At 32.7% G+C, this 22,521-nt stretch overlaps 2 protein-coding genes across 3 annotated transcripts in view; both read left to right on the top strand.

Annotated features, from left to right (window-relative positions):
• Nucleotides 1-17,815, top strand: part of LOC135127053 (uncharacterized) — a 51,864-nt gene extending 34,049 nt beyond the window's left edge. For both annotated transcript variants that reach the window (XM_064053354.1, XM_064053355.1), the window contains exons 2-3: nucleotides 16,709-16,791; nucleotides 16,944-17,815. In XM_064053354.1, coding sequence (XP_063909424.1) covers nucleotides 16,772-16,791; nucleotides 16,944-17,229 — 306 coding nt within the window. In that variant the 5' untranslated portion in view covers nucleotides 16,709-16,771 and the 3' untranslated portion in view covers nucleotides 17,230-17,815. The remainder of the gene's footprint in view (nucleotides 1-16,708; nucleotides 16,792-16,943) is intronic.
• LOC135127052 (lysine-specific demethylase 3A) overlaps nucleotides 1-22,521 on the top strand; it is a 290,069-nt gene that overhangs the window by 22,414 nt on the left and 245,134 nt on the right. The window lies entirely within an intron of this gene.

The following is a 22,521-nucleotide window of genomic DNA, read 5'->3' as shown; positions in this document are numbered from 1 at the left end:
AAAATTATAATTATCTGTTTAATATAAATCCGTGACGGTAGATGAACAACCTGAAAGGTTGAGAAAACGTAAAAGTAGAGACGGACTCGATTACAACAGTTCCTTCGCTTACTCTCGGGAAGTAAAAACGAAAATCTAAATACAATCTAAAAGCTACTCTATTTCTATATCTATATTTTTTTCATACGTACTATCGCACGCAAAAGTATTTTTGGTACCCAGAAACCAAGAGTATTAACCTTCTGTATAATATATACAGGGTGTTGCCAAAGCTACTGCGAAATTTCAGATATTTGGAAAAAAAACAGATGTGCAACAGATTATTAAGTTGAAGTTCGTGTAGAACAAAATAAATAAATAAAAACTTCCCTCATTCCGAAAGTATTGTCAAAAAATACAGTTTCGAAAATTTAATTATAAAATTAACTTTGAGAATTTTATTTTGTTTTATGATGATCTTTATCAATACACATTTTGTGAAAATACAAGTAAAAAAGCATCATATGTATATGTTTCTAGTAAGTTTTTCCATATATATTTTTTTTTTGGTGACGTCATCAACGTTTTAGCAAGAACACGTTTATAAATTTGAATATGTACTATTCATAACAATACAGTATTCTCAAATTTTCGAGAAAATGAATAGGTAATAAAACATGTCTCTTTCATTAATTTTTTTGAGTTCCCTTGTATAAGCAGTTCTGAAAGTGGTGGAGATAATTAGCCAAATTTTGATTACTGTTTTACCATCTACACGATATTCCTAAGATACATGTAAAATTTGACAACAATCGGTTCGGTAGTTTCTGAGATTATTTGTCCAATAAAATTTGATATAGACAACAGAGTGATGGAAACTGAAAATCAATTTTTTATATTCTAAGGGTCATGAATCATCGAAAAAACATAAAAGTAGCCAATCGATTACAATATTTCTTAGCTTGCAATCAGGAAGTAAAAGTTTATAAAAAACAATTAAGTAATGAGAAGATATTTCGTCAGTGAAACGGACACAAACGTTGTTAATTTTTAATCATTTCATTCCGATGTTTCGTCTTGTGCCATTTTTAAATCGCCAATATTCGTTATCTATTTGAGTGACTATTGGAACAGGTTGATTACAAAATACTACTTCCCGTCGAAAATCTGCTCGTGATAAATTTATTAAATAAATAGATTCCTTTTTTTCAAAAAAAAAAACAATTTAAAATATTGTGTTAAAAAGTTCTCGTTCCGAATTCAAAATTTTCTGTAATCACTCCAGGAAATTTTGTTCCTTGTCCACTTTACTTTAGCTAAGTGGCGGCTATGACATTATGAAAACCCAGAGAAAGGAGGCGGAGAAGTCTAACTCCGCTCTCTGCTGGGTGCTGGCTACCGACAATCCTTTGGCGTGCGATAGTGCTTGTAAATGACTAGTTCATTGAACTGTTTTGAGACAGCAAAGTGGCGGCTTCTCTACTTGTAACATCGAGAAAATGACACATGAAATAGCATTAGACATTTGTGATGTTTCTTTCCGTGGGTAACTAAAATTCGATGCTACAGAATTGGTAGAGATGTGTAACAGAAAGTTTACATTTTCACCAAGGTATGATTGGACGATAAGTCACAAATCTGTAATTGAATTGGTCTAGAATTATGTCAGTCATGTGACATTCAATAAAATTGGACGAATCTCGAAGACTCCTTCCATGGCTTGTTATTTATATAGTGTTCCCCGGTTGGAGACTTGTTAGTAAACACGCCATGAAAATCGTAGTACTCTTCCTAAATTTTAAGTACTGTACAAACTATAGCAAAATACAGGTCCTTGTTTCCGTAACCATGAAAAATACATCTTTAGTAACAACTGCATTTTATTTTTAGAAATTTGACTGCAATCTTTTTGCTACATTGTCAACATGGGTTGAAATATTTGCTTTTTTTGTGTCCAAATCCAGAAAGATTGGACCAAATCTAGATTAAGTACATCGTTTTCTTCTTTAATGAGTTTTTACACAATTTAAACGACTAAACGAATTTTAAGTCCTACAATCGCTCAAAAAAAAAACTTCAGTAAATATTGACCCAACAAATTGGCTGCCATACAACCAAACCCATTAAAATACCGTAAACCTTGCACCCCGTTCGCATCTCTTTGTATCTATTTTCACTTTCACTAGAAACGCCAACAACAAACCCACCACACCTCCCAGCAAGATCTTTAATTTTATTCCGATATTGACCTTCCCAATTACCGAGAGTTCGTTTCAGCTAGTTGGTATTCCACTCGAGGGGGAGTGCACGAGAATTTTTACGCACTCACACGAGAATGTAGGTTGGAAGTTGTGTAGAGTTTTGCACCCCGGCCGCGGTTATTGATTTCGTACTGGGTCGATGGTGAGTGAGCTCGTGAGGCTCAGCACGCGTCAATGCGGGGGCGGCATTTGCACAACGGCCTGTTATGCTTAATTAAACCGACAAGGAACGTTCACTGCGTACGTACTACTTACGCGGAAGTGGAACACGATTGGCGGTTCGTAAGGCACAATGAGCGCAAATGTGGAGTAAACCTCGAGTGGCTTAGTTGTGGGGAAAAAGTCCGTGTGGCACCGAATTCAATTAGGGAAACGTGCAGAGGTCACAGTGTTTTCGGGAAAAAGTTGCAGATTTTTAAAGTTCTTGAACTTTGACTTGTCAGAAGGAAGTTTCAACAGGATCGTCATTATGTAGTTTTGAGCTGTCAGAAGTTTCTTTAAGTGAGTCCAACTGGGGACGCAAGATGAGTAATAATAATACTAAAAACATAAGGTCCGTATGTGTTCAAAAAAAGTACTAAAGAAGTCTTGCAATACGGTCGAAGGTATTTTCAAGTTATGAATAAAATTTAATCCACCAATCAGAAAATATGAAGAAGTCCAAAATTAGGTGTTCTCCAATCTGAACAGAACACATGCAGAAAGGAACGTTCGCATGGGAATGATTTCTGGATGTCGATAACCCTCGTTTTTCTACACTTGTGACTGCAGACGAGACTTTGCTATATTATTAGGAGCCGCCTATAAATCAAGAATCCATGCAGTTCACTTCCTTCGAAGAACAAAAAACTCAATCAGACAAAAAAAAAGGCCACCAATTTTTGAGATAATAAAAGGCTGCTGCTGATTGAATGTATTCCAAGAGGATATACAATCAGTGGAGATGTGTATGGTAAAGTTGAAACAAAAAGCATTGCAGACTTATAGCTAGAAAAAGGTCGACTAAACCCTTAAAGTTGAAAAAAATACCGTATTAAGAGAAGACTTGTGATGATAAGTTGAAATCTATATTTTTTGTCAGAATGGCGCAGTTGCAGATACTTACATAAGGAAAAACATGTCTGTCTCGAAAAAAAATAATGTATGTTCAAAATCCATGTGTCTTGTGTGTTGAGATAAATAGCGTTCTAAACTACCGTTATATTACATTTATATGTTCTGCCTTGTCAAGTACTGAACTTAGCGTTTCAACTGGTGAAGTTTCAGGGTGTGGATCTGTCAGTGATAAATCCATGTAGTCATGTAGAAATGATTGAGTGAATGTTGTTACTTATACATTCTAAACAAAGTTACTCGAAGTTGAAAGTAGAGCACAATTTTACTATGTAAAGAGGGTCGCTTTGCTAGAAGTAGGACAGATTCTTCAAGTTTTCTAACTACATGTTGAAGCATTTTTAAGAGCCAAATTAATTATTGTCGGACTACTTCAAGTGAAGTAGCTGTGTTTTTTAGTGTTGAGTGTTTAAAAAATCCAGCGTTTTTAAATAAGATGTCCTATTTCAATGGTTTAAGATAATAAATGAAATTATGTTTTTTTTTTCAAATTTGGGTGCAAATTCTAAAGTCATAATAAATCATAAATTTTATTTCTATTTTACCATCATTGGTCAATAAAAACAGTACATAAAAAGCGGTCGAAGGCTATTTTGACAGAACACTTTCCTCGTCCATGAGGTATAGCCCTATAAATTCCGCTTTTTTAAAAAATGATAAAATCTGTTTTTGCGATTTTCGTTTCGTGATAACCTAAAAAACATCAGTGCGGACAGTATGAACTATATTTAAACCAGATAGGTAGATATTCTCAATTTTTCAGTACATGCTTAACTTTGACTGTATATGTCTATACATACTTCGAAAGATTTCGAGTGTGACACGTTCAGATTACAAAGATCCTTGCATCTGCGGTTAAAAGAAAATGAAATGTGATTGATTTTGTCTCCTGAAAGCAGAGAAGACGACTAATTAATTAATTCATTCATTCATTCATTCATTAATTAAGCTCACTCAATTTTTGCCAAAAACTGGATGTCTAGCGTAAACACTAACAATTTGAAGAACAGTTATAGAACAAAATTGGAAGATGTCATAATTTTCCCAAAAAATCTGAATGTTTAGAGTAAAAACTCAACCTGGATTCATAAATCGCACATGCAGGTAAAAGTAATTCTATAAAATTCAAGGAACTTTGCACAAAATTATGAAATGACGTCATAATTTTTTGAGGGACAAATGAAAAAAAATTGATAAACGATTAACCATCCTTACGATTAAAATCCTTAAAATGTTTGCAAGATTTCTGCGCATTCGGTTTTTCAGTTTCAATTAAATTGGGAACAACTTTCAATTTCTTTTTTTTTCCAAAAATTTGGATGTCTAGGTTAAAACTCGACACAGATCCACTTACCACAAATACAGGAGTATCGTAGTTTTTAAATTTAAATAGCATTTACTAATGTAAATTTTGGAGATGACGTTACCGTATTGCTAAAGCAGATGATTAATAGAATATTCTTTTATTCTTAATACACATGTAAAATTGATAACAATTGGGCTAGTAGTTTTCGATTTTATTAAACTACCTTATCATCTATTTACATATTCCATAACTGTTTTTGACATATATCTGAAAATGATTTGGTCTTACTGTTATTTTCATCTTCAGTTTCGACTTTAACAAATAGGTAAATGGAGATTTCATATTTTCTCGACGTTTCATGAGTCCTAAAGTATGAAACAATAGATATTCCGTTTCTTCCGCTTCCGTCTGTCTGTTTTGGCGTCTATCTCGATTTTTATTAGACAAATAATTTCCAAATCTACTGGTTATCTAAATTTTATAAAATAATATAATCCTACAACTGTGTTTATGGATCCGTCTTGAGTTTTTCCCCTAGGCAACCAGATTTTCGCAAAAAAATCAAAATTTTAAAGTTGCTTTTGTAAAAAGTAATTTTTCAACAAACTGTTTATTCTTTACAAGATGTAAGAAAAATAAAAATAGTTTCAACCGTACTAAAGTTTCTCGAAATCAAATTTGATCATTATTTTTCGAGAAGTAAAATTTGTTGGACGTTCTCGGGAACTCCAACTGTATTTTTTTAAACAAGGTGAAACCTTCTCGAGGGGCACCAATATTTTTTTTTTAAGAAAGTGTAACGTTCTCGAGGGCCCCAACTATTTTTTTTAAAGAAGTTGAAACCCCGGGGATCCAACCGGTTTTTTTTAAATGATGTGAAACCTTCGCAGGGGTCCCAACTGTCTTTTTCTTAACAGGGTAAAACCTTCTCGGGGGTCCCCAAGTATCTTTTTTCTAGAAATGTGAAACCTTCTCCAGGTCCCTAACTGTCTTTTTTTAAAAGAATGTGAAATCTGTTCGGGGAGCCCAAATGCGTTTTTTTTTTTTTTTTTGAGAATGTAAAACTTTCTCAGGGGCCCCAACTGTCTTTTTTAAAAAGGTGAAACCTTCTCGGGAACCCCAACTGTCTTTTTTAAACAAGGTGAAACTTTCCGGGGGGGCGCAAACTGTTTTTTTAAGAAGGTGAAACTTTCTCAGGGGTCCAACTGTCTTTTTTAAGAGGGTAAAACCTTCTCGGGGACTCCAAGTGTTTTTGTTTTTTCTAAGAATGTGAAACCTTTTCGCGGGCCCTAACTGTCGTTTTTTGAAAGAATGTAAAACCGTCTCGGGGGCTCCAAAAGGTTTTTTTTTAATAACGTGAAACCTTCTCGGGGGTCTCAATTTTTTTTTTTAGGAGCGTAAAACCGTCTCGGGTGTCCCAAGTGTCTTTTTTTCCTCAGAATGTGAAACCTTCTCGGGAGACCCAAGTGTGTTTTTTTTTTTTTAATGAAAACCTCTGGGGCCCCAACCGGTTTTTTTAATAATGTGAAACCTTCTCAGGGATCCCAACTGTCTTTTATTAAGAAGGTAAAACCTGGATGTCTAGGGTGAAAATTCGACACGGATTCACCCACCACAAATGCAGGAGTCTCTTATTTTATAAAATTTAAAAAAACTTACTATTATAAATTTTGGAGATAAGATCATCTCACTAGTGGTAGGGAAGATTAGCCAAATTTTAGTTTGCGTTTAACCATCTACATGATACCTACAAAGTTTGACAACAATTGGTCGGCTAGTTTCGGAGATTATGTGTTTAATAAAAACGGATACAGACGCCAGAGACCGACGGACAGGCAGACAGACGGAAACGGGAAACCACTTTTTTCGTACTATAGAGGTCATGACACGTCGAGAAAATATGAAAATAGCAATTCGGCTGATGGTCTCAATATTACATTGTCGATTCAGTTTATTTATAATTATTACTTCCCGAACGTAAGGCAAGGAAATATTGTAATAAAGTCCCTCCGGCGAATGGATACTTTGATGTTTTCTCGACGTTTCACGATCTCTAGCGTATGAAACAATAGAACTTCCGCTTCTGTTTGTGGGTCTGTCGTTTGTGTCGACATTAAATTTATGAAACAGATACTCCTTGAAGCTACCAAACCAATTGTTAAATTTTATACATAGGTATGTTAAGCATATCGTGTAGTTGGTGGAACGCAAACTAAAACTTTCTTATCATCCCCACCAATAATTTGAGGACATCATCTCAAAACTTTGCATGGTAAATGCTACTTAAATGTTTTAAAATAACATATTCCTGACCTTGTGGTCTATGAAACTGCCTTGATTGTTTGCCCTAGCCATTCAGATTTTCGCACAAAAAAACATTAGCATTTTATATAAAAGAACTATTTTTTTATACTGTACTTCAAGCACGTCTGTCTAAATAACCTTAGACCATTTTTTTACATACTGAAACTTCTCATACAACCTCCTGTTTTCTAGATAATCCGTATAAGCAAAATAAAAAATAGTGGTGGACTGCTAAGTTGTAAGTCTCGTCAAGCATTTTAAACGAGATTGACAAAATTTCAAGACGGCGTTTTACTGCCACACATAATCCTAATATTCCTATATACCTAAAATTTCAAAGTTCTCTGTGTAGTAAAATCATCAAATGAAACAAACAGACGGAAACTGGAAACATTTTCACGTTATGAAACTCCAAGGAAACACGAAATTAAACATTCTTCAGAACGAGCCTGTAATGCCTCCTTTAGCTCCCTCGGGAAGTAAAAAATAATTTTATGAGCACACTGAGCCAACCCAAACGACGGCTTTTAAACGGCGACGCTTCGGTTGTATTAATCACAAATCCATTTTTTTCGAGACTTCATATCAAACCGACGCAATCTTACTCCTTACCACCACTGAATGACAGCTGCTTGTCATCAAAAAAGTTAGTGTGAAACAGCCAAAATGAATGTGACATTTGGGATTCTGGCTACTTTCGACTCGTATTTATTTTGGTCAGATCACAGTCTGCCCACCCTGACACGAATCGAACGAAACTATTTCGACACTGATGAGTTTAACTTCGAACGGAACGGCTCTGACTACTAAAATAGCTGCAAATCGAATGGAGTCTCAATTTAATACGTACATGAATTACAAACACACACAAAAGAAATACGTAGATCGCGAAGTCGACGACTCAGTTTTCAGTTCAATGCCTCTGCATAATTTTCTCCTTTTTTGCTTATCGTTTTTATAATTATCTAGATACTTGTCATTTACTTATCTAGTGCTGAACATCTTATTTATTTAATAATGTTAATTTCGCGTGTGTAGTTCGATTGTACCCCATTTACGTGACAGTACGGGAAATTACTATAATGCAACTGAAAAAGAAATATTAAACCATCATCACAGCATGTGCATTTGTACAAAATGACCCATAGTGTTACAACCGCATCTATACATATTTTTATTCGACTAGCGTCAGCTGGTATAATAGAGTTAGACATTCATCTACTGCACATTATAATATAACGATCTATAGTTACATGTCTTCGAACAAACTAAATTGTTATCAATTTTCTGACACGCCAAAGGATGTCTCGGTATGGAAACATATTATTGGGTTTCATATTGAATTAGAAATTTTGTAGGTCATGTCAATGGACTGTTAAATAATGAACAGGTAAATCGATCATAATTTTCCGAGAAACTGATTGAATATAAACGTTTCAATAAATGAATGCATTTTCCGACAGTCTTATTTAGTTCGAATTTTAATTACAACGAATGAGTTGTTAATGACTTTGCAGTGCAAGCAGGTGCTTCTGATACATCCTTCATTATTCAAAACAAAGATATTGGTTTTAGATATCAAGAACACCTTGTAGTTCCCAACACACAGAAAAATTAATCAGAATGAATTGTACAACAAAATTATGTAGAATTTATACGTAAGTGAGTTTGTGCTAATTCTGTCTTAGTTTCACTTTTTTCACTCTCTCTTTCTAAATTGTGATAATTATGGACTATCTGACCTGTTAACGGACTTTTATCGAGTACGATTTTTTTCTTCGACGAATCTAAGACTTTTGTAATGAATTAAACTTAATATCGTTTTGATGGAGGGGCTTGATTAAAAAATGCGCTAAATAAAGTCGACGAATTTAACTGCCGTCAAATTAAATGGAGTTAAACTTTGAAATGAATTCAAGGCATGAAACCAAAATTAGTGATGAACACCGAAATTAATTGGTATTAAAAGAAACCGAGCTATTGCCAATAAAGTCTGAATGAATATCTTCATGTTGTGAAACTGTCAGAGGCATTTCGTGCTAAAATTTGCGTGATATTGTGCGAATCGATTCTTTTGTACAGACTATTATTGCAAGATCATGGACCGTGGTTATAAGTGTTTGTTTATGCAAACTGTCTGTGTATTTTGCGCCTCATGCTTACCCTGAACTTGATTAGTTGCAAATTTATGCAAGAGAAATACAGAAAAAAATTCTGTGGTTGTTGATTTTAATTTTAATTTTGAAAAATATTTTCAAATTATTTTTAGTATAAAATACTGTTATGTAACTGGAGGTCATGGCACGATGCGGATCGTTCTGGAGCATCCAGCGTCCTGGGAGAAAATTACACAAATTTGTTCGGGAACTTTTAACTATTTGTGTGTTTTTTAATCTGTTAGTTTTAGTTTTAACTGAAGACCACATCGAAATTTAGCTAGCACTAGGTTTTTGTTTTTTTCTAAAGAACTTAAGTTAGAAATTAAAATTTTTATAGGTACACGTGAAATACATAATTTATGAAGAATGTATGTGAATGTATATTTTTGTAAATTTATGTTTTCATATTTTTCCTACTGTTAGCTTTTTACTCGTTTGCAACAAAATTTCCTTTCACTGTACCTAATGAAGAAATGCATTTTTTTTGTCAAATAAATATAGGTCAATGAAGTCAAACTACAACACCAGAGAGAAAAACAAAAAAAACAGGTTTTCTGAGAAATAAATAAGAGAAATAATATGGTAAAGTTTGTTTGACACATGTCTAATTTCATTCATTCAGAATTATTCGGAATGAACAGTTTTCCATTATCGTCTGTCTTTCTTCTGTCTGCTGTCGTCAGTTATTTGTTTGTCTTCTATCGTCTATTATTATCGATTTATTACACAGATAAACTCCAGGTAATTTCTGTTAGTGCTTAGTTTGAAGATTTACGTATTCTTTTTTTTATTTTCTTTGTATATCTTGATCCAGGACCAAAGAAACGCGGTTTTTTGAATCAGTTCGTGGAAATCAATGCCAGAATTTTTTTTTGGATTTTTAGGCAACTTTTCCAAAAGCTCAATTTTTCAATATTTGACCCTTTTTAGGGACTTTCGAAAATAACCTACAGGTTTCGATTCACTTTTGTCTTAATTTCTTAGAAAATTGGCACCTTTTTTCCAAATTGATAACACAAATTTTCTCAATTTCTAGAATTTAAAAGAAAAAGTAAATTTTCGTAGCGAATGTTTCGTAAATCTTGGTCCAGAACCTTATAAACGCCATATTTTTCGAATTAGTTCGTCGAGATCTGTACCCCAGACTTTTCATGGTTTTTTTAAGTAAATTTTCTAAGAGCTCAATTTTTTAATACTTCCTCGTATGAAATTGTTGGCCCTTTTTTAAGCACCTTTGTAAATTACCCAAAGAGTTTTTAATAGATGTCCATTTCCAAAGTTATTTTCGGCTTCATTTCGTCGAAAATTGTCAACTTTTTGCAAATCGATAACATGAAATTTTTCAATTTTTAGGATTTAAAAAAAATTGCATTTTCGTAGCGAATATTTCGTAAATTTTGATCTAGGACCATAGAAACGATGTTTTTCCAATCAGTTCGTCGAAATGTATCTATATGCCAGAATTTTTTTTTTTTATTTTTAGGTAATTTTTGCAAAAGTTCAAATTTTCAGTATTGGACCCTTTTTTGGGGAGTTTCAAAATTAACCTAGAGTTTTCTTTTTCAGTGTTCGATCTACTTTTGGCTTAATTTCGTCGAAATTACCATCATTCTTCCAAATCGATAACACGAAATTTTCCAATTTTTATAATTTAAAAAAGTGGATTTCCACAGCTAATATTTCATTAATCTTAGTCCGGAACCATACAAACGCTATATTTTTCGAATCAGTTCGTCGAGATCTTTGCCCCACAATTTTATATGGATTTTTAGACAACTTTTACAAAGGCTCAGTAGTTCATTTTCCCCATATGAAATTTTTGACCTGTTTTTGATAGACTTCGAAAATTCTCCGAAAAGTTTTTCTTTTTATAGATTTTAATTTTCAAAAGTTATTTTCGGCTTCATTTCGTCGAAAATTACCACCATAGTTTTAGAAAATTACCACCATATTTTTAGAAATATGGTGGTATTTTTTTTTAAAGTTCTAAAAATTGTGAAAGTTCATGTTGTTGTGAATTACCACCACATTTTTAGAAATATAGTGGTATTTCGACAACATGAAATTTCACAATTTTTATAACTTTAAAAAAAATTAATATTCCTGGCGGAAATTTCGTAAATCTTGGTCCAGAACGATATACATACTATATTTTTCGAATCAGTTCGTCGAGAACTGTACTCCAGAATTTTTATGGATTTTTAAGCAACTTTTCAATCCCCGTATGAAATTTTTGGCCTTTTTTAAGAACCTTCTAAAATTACCCAAAGAGTTTTTTTTTTAATAGATTTTCATTTCCAAACTTATTTTCGGCGACATTTCGTCGAAAATTGCCACCATTTTTCCAAATCGGCAACATGGAAGTTTCGCAATTTTTAGAAGTTTTGAAATTTGGATTTTTATAACGAATTTTTCCAAATCTTGGCCCGGGGCCACATTTTCGAAGCAGATCACTATAGATTTCGATTTTCAAAAGTTATTTTCGGCTTTATTTCGTCGAAAATTGCCACCATTTTTTCAAATTGATAACATGAAATTTCGCAATTTTTACAATTGTAAAAAAATTGAATTTTCATAGCGAATATTTCATAAACCTTGCTCAAGGACCATAAAAACTCTATATTTTGCGAATCAGTTCGTCGAGATCTGTAGCCCGGAATTTTTATGAATTTTTAGGCAACGTTTCGAAAAGCTTAATTTTTTCCTTTATCCTATTCTCCAGCCCCTTCGAAAATTACCCAAAGTATTTTATTTACAGATTTAAATTTCCGGAAGTAATTTTCAGTGTAATTTTTTCGTAAACTGCCACCACTTTTCCAAATCGAATACAAGAAATTTCGCAATTTTTAAAATTTTCGAAATGTGGATTTTTATAACGAATTTTTCGCAAATCTTGATTCGGAACCACATTTTCGAATCAGCTCATTATAGATTTCAACTTCCAAAAGTTATTTTCGGCTTCATTTCAACGAAAATTACCACCATTTTTCCAAATCGGCAACATGAAATTTTCAATTTTTGAAATTAAAAAAAATTGCATTTTCATAGCAAATGTTTTGTGAATCTTGGCACAGGACCATACAAACTTAATATTTTGCGAATCAATTCGTCGAGATCTATACCCCAAAATTTTTATAGCTTTTTAGGAAACGTTTCCAAAAGCTCAATTTTTCAATATACTCCCGTTTGAAATTTTTCACCTTTCTCTAGCATCTTCGAAAATTACCCAAAGAATTTTTATTTACAGATTTAGATTTCCAGAAGTTGTTTTCGGCACCATTTCTTCAAATCGATAACATGAAATTTCGCAATTTTTAGAATTTTCGAAATTTCGATTTGTATAACGAATTTTTCGCAAATCTTGATGCAGGACCACATTTTTGAATCACCGCATTATAGATTTGGATTTCCAAAAGTTTTTTTTTGGCTTCATTTCGTCGAAAATTGTCACCATTTTTCCAAATCGATAACATGAAATTTCGCAATTTTTAGAGTTTTTAAAAAATTGGCATTTTCATAGCGAATATTTCGTGAATCTTGGTCCAGGACCATACAAACTCCATATTTTGCGAATCAATTCGTCGAGATCTATACCCCAGAATTTTTTATGGATTTTTAGGCAACGTTTCCAAAAGCTCAATTTTTCAATATCCTCCCGTTTGAAATTTTTAATCTTTTTCCCAGCACCTTCGAAAATTATACAAAGAATTTTTATTTACAAATTTAGATTTCCAAATGTTGTTTTCGGCTTAATTTTTTCGTAAACTGCCACCATTTTTTCAAATCGATAACATGAAATTTCGCAATTTTTAGAATTTTCGAAATTTCGATTTGTATAACGAATTTTTCGCAAATCTTGATGCAGGACCACATTTTTGAATCACCGCATTATAGATTTGGGTTTCCAAAAGTTTTTTTTTTGGCTTCATTTCGTCGAAAATTGTCACCATTTTTCCAAATCGATAACATGAAATTTCGCAATTTTTAGAGTTTTTAAAAAATTGGCATTTTCATAGCGAATATTTCGTGAATCTTGGTCCAGGACCATACAAACTCCATATTTTGCGAATCAATTCGTCGAGATCTATACCCCAGAATTTTTTATGGATTTTTAGGTAACGTTTCCAAAAGCTCAATTTTTCAATATCCTCCCGTTTGAAATTTTTAATCATTTTCTCAGCACCTTCGAAAATTATACAAAGAATTTTTATTTCCAAATTTAGATTTCCAAATGTTGTTTTCTACTTAATTTTTTCGTAAACTGCCACCATTTTTTCAAATCGATAACATGAAATTTCGCAATTTTTATTATTTTCGCGATTTCGATTTGTATAACGAATTTTTCGCAAATCTTGATGCAGGACCACATTTTTGAATCACCGCATTATAGATTTGGATTTCCAAAAGTTTTTTTTTTTTGGCCTCTTTTCGTCGAAAATTGCCACCATTTTTCCAAATCGATAACATGAAATTTCGCAATTTTTAGAGTTTTTAAAAAATTGGCATTTTCATAGCGAATATTTCGTGAATTTTGGTCCAGGACCATACAAACTCTATATTTTGCGAATCAATTCGTCGAGATCTATACCCTAGAATTTTTTATGGATTTTTAGACAACGTTTCCAAAAGCTCAATTTTTCAATATCCTCCCGTTTGAAATTTTTAATCATTTTCTCAGCACCTTCGAAAATTATACAAAGAATTTTTATTTCCAAATTTAGATTTCCAAATGTTGTTTTCGGCTTAATTTTTTCGTAAACTGCCACCATTTTTTCAAATCGATAACATGAAATTTCGCAATTTTTAAAATTTTCAAAAGTACGTTTTCGCAAATCTTGAGCGGAGATCACATTTTTCTTTTCGAGTCAGCTCATTGAGATCTATATTTTAGAAGTTTTGTGGATTTTTAGGGAACTTTTCCAAAAGCTGAATTATTCAATACTCCCCCGTAAAGAATTTTAAAGCACCTTCAAAAATTACTCACAGTTTTATATATAAATTTTGATTTCCAAAAATTACTTTCGTCTTAATTTGTTCGAAAATTGGCACAATTTTTTCAAATCGATATCATGAAATTTCGCAATTTTTAGATTTTTTTTCAAAATTTCAATTTTCGTAACGAATATTTTGTAAATCTTGGTCCAAGATCACAAAGATGCTATACTTTTCGAATCAGTTCGTCGAGATCTGTAGCCCAGAATTTTTATGAATTTTGAGGCAACGTTTCCAAAGGTTTATTTTTCAATACCTCTTTCGTTTGAATTTTTTAACCCTTTTTCGAGCACCTCCCAAAGTTTTTTTTATAAATTCCGATCACCAAAAGTTGTTTTCGATTTTTTTTTTCCTAAATCAATAACATGAAATTTCGCAATTCTGAGAATTTTTAAAAATTTTTATGGATTTTTAGTCAATTTTTCCAAAAGCTGAATTGTTCAATACTGCCCTGTACACAATTTTCACAATTTTTACCCTTTTTTAAGCACCTTCGAAAATTACAGAAAGAGCTTTTTTATGAATGTCGATTTACAAAAGTTATTTTTGACTTCATTTCTTCGAAAATTGACACCATTTATCCAAATCGATAACATGAAATTTCGCAATTTTTAGAATAAAAAAAAATGGGTTTCCATAGCGAATATCTCGCAACTCTTGGTCCAGAACCATGTAAACTGTATGTTTTTCAAATTAGCTTGTCGAGATACATATCCAAAAAATTTTTAGGGACTTTTAGGCAACAAAAACTCAATTTTTCAATACCCTCGTATATAAAATGTTTACCCTTTTTTAAGCTTTTTTTTAGATTTCGATTTCCAAAACTTTTTTTTGTCTTAATTTTTTCGAAAATTGCTCCAATTTTTCCAAATCGATAACATGAAATCTCGCAACTTTTATAATTTTTAAAAAATAGGATTCCTATAGCTGAATATTTCGTAAATCTTGGTCCAAACAAATGTTATGTTTTCCGAATCAGTTCGACGAGATCTATACTCTAGAATTTTTATTGATTTTTAGTCAAATTTTCCAAAATCTCAGTTGTTCAGTACCCTCCGGTATGAATTTTTTTATTCTGTTTTAAGCACATTCAAAAATTACCTGAAGAGTTTTTTTTTTATAGATATAAAATTGCAACCATTTTTCCAAATCGATCGATGACATGAAATTTCGGAATTTTTAGGGTTTTTAAAAAACTGGATTTCCATAAAGAATATCTCGCAAATCTTGGTTCAGGACCATACAAACTTTTCAAATTAGCTTATCTAGATACATATCCAACATTTTTTTTTTATAGATTTTAGACAACCAAGACTCAATTTTTCAATACTCCCGTGTATAAAATTTTTACCCTTTTTAAGCCCCTTCAAAAATTAATAGACTTCGATTTCAAAAAATTATTTTTTGCTTCATTTCGTGGAAAATTGCCACCATTTTTATAAATCGATAACATGAAGTTCCGCAATTTTTAGAATTTTTAAAAATTCGGTTTTTCACAGCGAATATTTCGTAAATCTTGGTCTAGGACCATATATTGTCGAGATCTATACGCCGGAATTTTTTTTCATTTTTAGCCAACTATTTCAAAAGCCCAATTTTGCAGTATCTTCCAAAATTACTTAAAGAATATTTTTTATAGATTTCAAATTCCAAAACAGAAGTACCATCCCGTATGAAATTTTTGACTTTTTTTTGAGAATCTTCGAAAATTACCCAAAGAATTTTTGTAATAGATTTCAATTTTCGAAAATTATTTTCGACTTCATTTCTTCCAAAATATTGATACGGAAAAATAAAATGGGGGCCATTTTTCCGTATCGATAACATGAAATTTCGCAATTTTTAGAATTTTTAAATAATAATTGGACTTTTTAGCGAATATCTCGTAAATGTTGGACGTTACAAACGAATCAGTTCGTAGCGATCCATATCCGACAATTTTTTAATGGAATTTTAGGCAACTTTTCTGTAGCCCTATTTTTCAACACTTCCTCTTACGACGTGTTGCACTCTTTTTTTTTTCGTCACAAACTGCTTTTACTGTATCTCATTTCCAACAAAAGAAGTCGATAATTTTTCATTGGTAGTGTTTAGACTTCTAGAGTTTTTAGGCTGAAAACAGTGGCGAAAACCGCGTTCCGAAATTTCCAAAAATAACTGAGATATTGATTATAAAAAAATACGCCATGAAAAATTTCACCAAAATAAAAAAAAAACATGATTAACGATGGTCCTTGTGTTATATAGAGAACGTTCTAAAAATAAGTTATACCTATTTATTTTATCCATTATTTTAGAAGCGACACTTGAAATTATTATTAAACAAATACTCCTATTTGTAAACATACACATTACATTTTGACATACATAAGATATTTTTAACTTTAAGTTAATTCAAAACTGAATTAGAGACAACAAAGTCTAGGAGAAAAAGAATTATTAGCCCGAGAACAAACCGTTATAGAACCACATTATTTCAAATATTTCCTCTCATTCTGCGAACACACGGCTCTTATAAGCTCTAAAAGCGCCGATCTAAAATATGATAAGTCATCAAATTAACAACCCAGCTGTATGTTCCCTTTTTGTTTCAGGTAAACCGCCATGATCCATCATCTTTCAAAGAACCGCGATTACCTCGAACTGGATCAGAGCCAATGTCGGTCAACGTGAACGTGTACGTATCCTACATGCTTATTAAGTACCAAACCGAGTGCAATCAGAATAACAAGATACAAAACATAGCCAAGCATAATAATGGGTTCTTGCAAGTAACCGGTCAAACTCCAAAACAATCACCGCTGCCTACTTCACAGTGTTTCTCCACAGGTGCATAACCAAGAACCTTTCGATCATCTTGAAACAAACAAGTCTAGACAGAGCGCGAACAGTGGAAACAATAGACTTTACCAGACAACGGGATGATTCAAAGAGGTGTTGCCGGACGAGTTTTGCAAGGGTCGTTAGCCGTGGTGGCGGCGGCGGCGAGATTCCTTTGAGAACTCCCTGGGCAAAAACTCTTACCTGCGGTGGGTGGGATGATTACAAAGGCGTTGGCTTCTACTTGGGGCAGTCCAATTTTATCGGCGTACCTATAAGTTATAGATTCTCCTAGTCATAAACAAGACAATGTCAGATTGTTTAAAAAAAAAGATTAGCATATTATTAGTTTACGTAGTCTGAAACAATAAAGCTGCTAATGGCGAAAACTTGACCATTATCGACAGATTCCTGCCAGGCATTTGCCACTATTTTGTGAAAGCAAGTAGTAATTAGTGAGGCTTTCGTGACCTGGATCCATCAGGGGTTGTTCCTCCAGGGAATCGGAAATTTCGAGCAAAACAGCAAAGTGCGAATTAGAGAAACATCCATCCGAATGTCCGACAACGGCTTTCCTGCCGACGTTGCAGGATGATGTTTGGAAGTGCCGATCCACTGTATAATCCTGCAAGCCGCATTTTCGGCACGCCCGCATGGATGTTCTTTCTATAAAGATCAAAACTGGCAGGAACGGCAAATAAAAAAGAGACGTGTCTGCCGAATTCGAGTTTTTTCGACTTCGATGATTTTGTTCTTGCTGGATTGTTGGAAATGAAGGTCAGCAAAGTCACTATCCTTGGAATAAAAACTGGTAAATTCGATTTGATGCAGTAAACCCTTGGCGAAAGTAGGAGAATTTGCAACGAATGAAATTTAAAGTGTGGAGACGTGTTTTTGCTGAGGAAAAAAATGAAATTTCGGGGAGCAATTAATTATCGATTTATTTGATGATGAAAGTATAACAGAAATGGTTAACTTGAAAAAATAGATTGCCTCATGTCAATTAAAAATTAACTTCAGTATTAACTGCAATGACTTAAGAAGTCTAGCACATGGTCTCAAAAAAAGATAAGAACCAATAATAATTACTGTCACTAATAAAACGTGGACATCTTTAGATACGTGTTGCTAGTCAGTGTTCTGGAAACTAAATAGCGTCACTATAGAAATAAGTGTTCTAAAGTCACATGTAGTGTGTGAATTTAGATTAGTCTGTCATTTGACACTAAAATAAAAAAAAATGCTGCTATGCTCTTGACTGACAGAACTGCCTTCGTCCCTGAATTTTTTTTTGAAAATTTTTTCGGAGAATATTTGTAAATTAGCATTTCATTCCACTAGAATAAAATGCGTTTTGTAAGACAATAATAATTCTTGAAAAAATGTGTATAATCCGGTTTTTCTTAGCTGTTTTCAGAGCTGGATCAAACATTTCTTTAAATTTAAAATTTGAAATAATTTTCTCTAAATCAGAATATTTTCCATAGGAATAGTCTGTTTTGATTTTTTCTGAAAATTCGTGAAAAATATTTTCTCGTTTTCCTCGGGTGTTTGAAGAACTGTAGCAAAAATTATCTAAAATATCTGCTTTCAGGCAGACTCTCAGAATTCTCCGTGAGCTGACACTTCTATTCAGTCGACTAGGGCTCGATTTAACATTTTTTTGGAGAATTTCGAAAAGGTTTTTCGATTTTTAGTTCCCGAGCTAACAAAGGGTCCATCCAACAAATGACTACTTTCAGGTTTTCTCGACGTTTCATGACCCCAAGAATGCGAAAAAGTAGACCTCGCGTTTTCGGTTGTTTGTCTGTCTATCTGTCGGTCTTTCTGTCTGTCTGCCGTCTGTCCGGAATTTTATTAGAGAGATAAACTCCGAAACTACTAAACCAGTTGTCGAATTTTATAAGTGAATTACGAATATCTTGTAGATGGTAAAACGCTAATCAAAATTTGGCTAATCATCCTTACCAACAATTTGTTGACGTCATCTCCAAAATTTACAATAGTAAATATTATTTAAATTTTATAAAGTAAGATACTCCTACGAGTATGTTCTGAAATTTTGCAAACGTTTTAAGGTTATCGTAAGCATGCTAAATCGTTAATCAATTGTTTTTTCGTTTATGTTCCTGTAGAACAATAATGGACATCATTTTACAATTTTTCCGAATAAATATTCTTTAATTTATATCTACCAAAGATAAATTTTGATGATTCCAAAAGCATTGTTTGTTATTTCAAATCCAATTCTCATCTGAATGACTCGGATTTAAGGATTATTATTTATGGGATGTTTTAGATGAAATTTCTAAATTGAAATCGGTAAAAAGTAAAATGGTACGTTTCATTCATTTTTTTTTCATCTATTTAAGCTATTATTTTACTTGTTTTTTCATCTATTTTAAGGTCCTGTATAATTTTTTTTTAAGCAAACAGGCCAGTTTTGACGTTGAAGTTTTTTATTGCTGTTTTAACATTTCATTTTTCTTAAGTTGTGGACTTAAAAACATTTTGACCATGATTCCAGCGGATCATTATAGAAACCGCTGACTTTGAGATTTTTACAAAAAAAAACAAACCTCTTCAAAATCAATACTGGTCTGCTTTCTTAAAAACAAAAATAATAAAGCACCTTATAATAAATTTAAAAATAAAATGAAATGGTGAAACGTATCATTTTGCTTACTACTTATTTGCCCCTTTTTTGGTATTATATATATTTAATTTTATAGGATTGCATACTCCTGTATGTGTGATTCATGAATCCGTGTCCAGTTTGACCCTAGACGTCTAGATTTTTGAGAAAAAAATGAGAGTTGTATAACAACAATTCACAATTTAACTTTGCAAATTTGCAAGCTTTTTAAGATTATTGTAAACATGGTATTTTGTTAGTAAAATTTTTTTCGTTTATGGCCTCTAAAAAATTATGACGTCATTTCATATTTTGCAGAACAAATGTTCCTTAAATTTTATAGAATTACATACTCTATGTATGTGTAATTTAAAATCCGTGCTGAATTTTCCCTAGATATCGAGATTTTTGTCAAAAAAAAATCAAAATTCTAGTCTAAAGAAGATTAATCGTTATCTTAGAATTCTACCGAACAAATGTTCTTTAAATTTTATCAAATAACTTGTTGATTTTTTACCCTTAGCATCCAGATTTTTGAAAAAAAAATCAATACTGTCTTACAATATTTTACAATTTAACTTTGAAATTGCAAAAACCGAATCTGTGAAATCATGAGGCTATTTTAAGATTGTTTTGTGTTCTTTCCTCTGCGTTGAGGACACAAAATTAACCAAATTTCAGTTTCTTTTAAATGCTGGTGCTAGTAATCTGAACGTGCTAAAAGTACTGAGAAATTGAGAATGTCTATATTTTTCCCTATATTTTTTTATCTGCTTTGTATGTATTTCATATTTAAAGACACAAGAGTGCAGCAATGTTAATTACACCATTTTGTTAACAGTTATCACAAAACGATAATCGCAAAATCAAATTTTATAATTTTTTAAAGAAGCGGAATTTGTCGGACTATGCTTCAAGGGCGAGGGAAGTTATGTCAAAATAACTTTCCACAATTTTTTTGGTAAAACAGCATAGTTTTTTCAAAACGCCAATGTCGGCGGCAAAGCTGAAAATAATAATAGTAATAATACCCAAACAACATCTGTATACACTTTGTAAATTTCACTGTGGACCCCCATGTCCTCAATCCGATACTGGATCATTAAATATCACTCTTATTATTATTTATTTATTATATTACTTTCAACGATGTCAAACGCTATACTCTATTGAAAGCCAACTGTGAATCAAAGTGTTTTCCATCACATTTTATATAGTTAGTTCACCGTCGATTCAGAAGTTTATGTTAGCATTTGTATTAAATATAATTTACCCGCCAGTGACATAAAACATAAGCAGAAAATAAGAAGAAAATCCCTTAACTTTTCTTGTCCATGTTCTTGCACACCACGTATTATTTATTGATAACCAATATTTTACCAATGGAGTTTTTCATGGTTTCGCGCCGTTTACTCGTAGAATATGAAACAATAGGTCTTCCATTTCCGTGTATGTGTCGTCTATCTGCCGTGTATCATCCGTGTCGATTTTTATTCGACTGATGATTTCCAAAACTACTATACCCATTATTGTCAAATTTTAAATGTATGTTAGGAATATCGTGTAGACGCCAATTAAAATTTGTCTAATCATCCCCACCAACAACTTGATGGCGTAACGTTAACATTTTGATTATTAATTACTATGTAAATCTTACCAAATAACGTACTCCTGTACTTGTGGTTTATGAATCCGCAATGATTTTTCATCAGTTTCTTTACAAAAATTTGTGTGTAATATTAAACTGAGCAAGTTGAGCTCTGCACGTGGATTCGAATCCTACCCTCGTCGACATTTTTTTTTATTTTTAACTACTTCGTTTCTGTCACAGAATGTTCGTAACACTTATACAGTATTTTCTCCATAAACACTTTTTCGAAATGACCCAGATTTTATTACCAAGTCACTATCAAGGAGAGGATTTGACTCGGCATGACCGGAATTGAATTGACTTGAACTCGCCTAACTTGACCTAGCTAAATTGAACTGAACTAACCTCACCTGATCTGGCCTCACTTGACATGATATGACCTGACCTAACCTGGTCTGAAACAACTTAAACTGAATTGATCCCGACCTGACTTAACCTGATCAGATTTGCCCTTATTCACCTAACTTGTGTCCTAGCCGGATGTGGCTTAACCTGACTTATGGAACTGGCTTGACAGAATTGAGAAAATCTGGCCTGACCTGACTTAACTTTACCTGGTCTGACGTAATCTCCGAAATTACTTGCCCAATTGCTGTGGTAAGTACTTTGAGACTACTGCATAGATGATTTTTACTAGTAAATCCTATTTAAATTATCATAAAATAATATGCTACCTAGTACCTATTTTGTACCAGAATTCAAAATTGTTGAGAAAATTTGAAAATTTATTTTAATAGGAAATCCAAAATGAATTGCTCTGAAATCTTAAGGTTGTCGTAGACATAGTAAGTAAATCGCTAAGAAAAACGTATCTGTTTATCCCTTGATGACGTCATGTCAAATGATTACTTCATAAACCGTGCTTCAATGTCCTATATTTGCGACTTATTTAAATTTTGTAAAATAATAGTTAAAGTTTTATCACCTGTGTAATCGTAAAGTCTAATAAAGTCCTCGACACCGACAATTGCATTTTCGTATTCCACAAGCTTCGATGACCTTGTTACAATGCTCCCTTGTACAATAAAGTGGCATTAAGGCAGCAGTGTGATTAAATTTTTCCCCGTTAGCTTCTAGAATTATTAGATTAATCCCCACACATTCACCGCGTGTACATTGACATCTTTAGAAATTTGTACTTAATCTCCGAGGAAATTATTCAAATTTCTTGTCATTTAACAATCATTACGATAGTGGGATAATGTCCGACTAATGTTGTGGTTTTTTAAGAGACGTTTACGATCTTAACCGGCTGTTGATGTTAATGGCCACATTACCTTTTTGACCGTAACACGTGCAGC

Source organism: Zophobas morio, unplaced genomic scaffold (genome assembly GCF_036711695.1).
Source record: "Zophobas morio isolate AGI-343-1 ecotype UQ-CSIRO unplaced genomic scaffold, CSIRO_AGI_Zmor_V1 ptg000011l, whole genome shotgun sequence".
Taxonomy (NCBI): Eukaryota; Metazoa; Arthropoda; class Insecta; order Coleoptera; family Tenebrionidae; genus Zophobas; species Zophobas morio.
The sequence above is the reverse complement of the archived record's forward strand: the minus strand, read 5'-3'. Positions and strand labels throughout refer to the sequence as shown.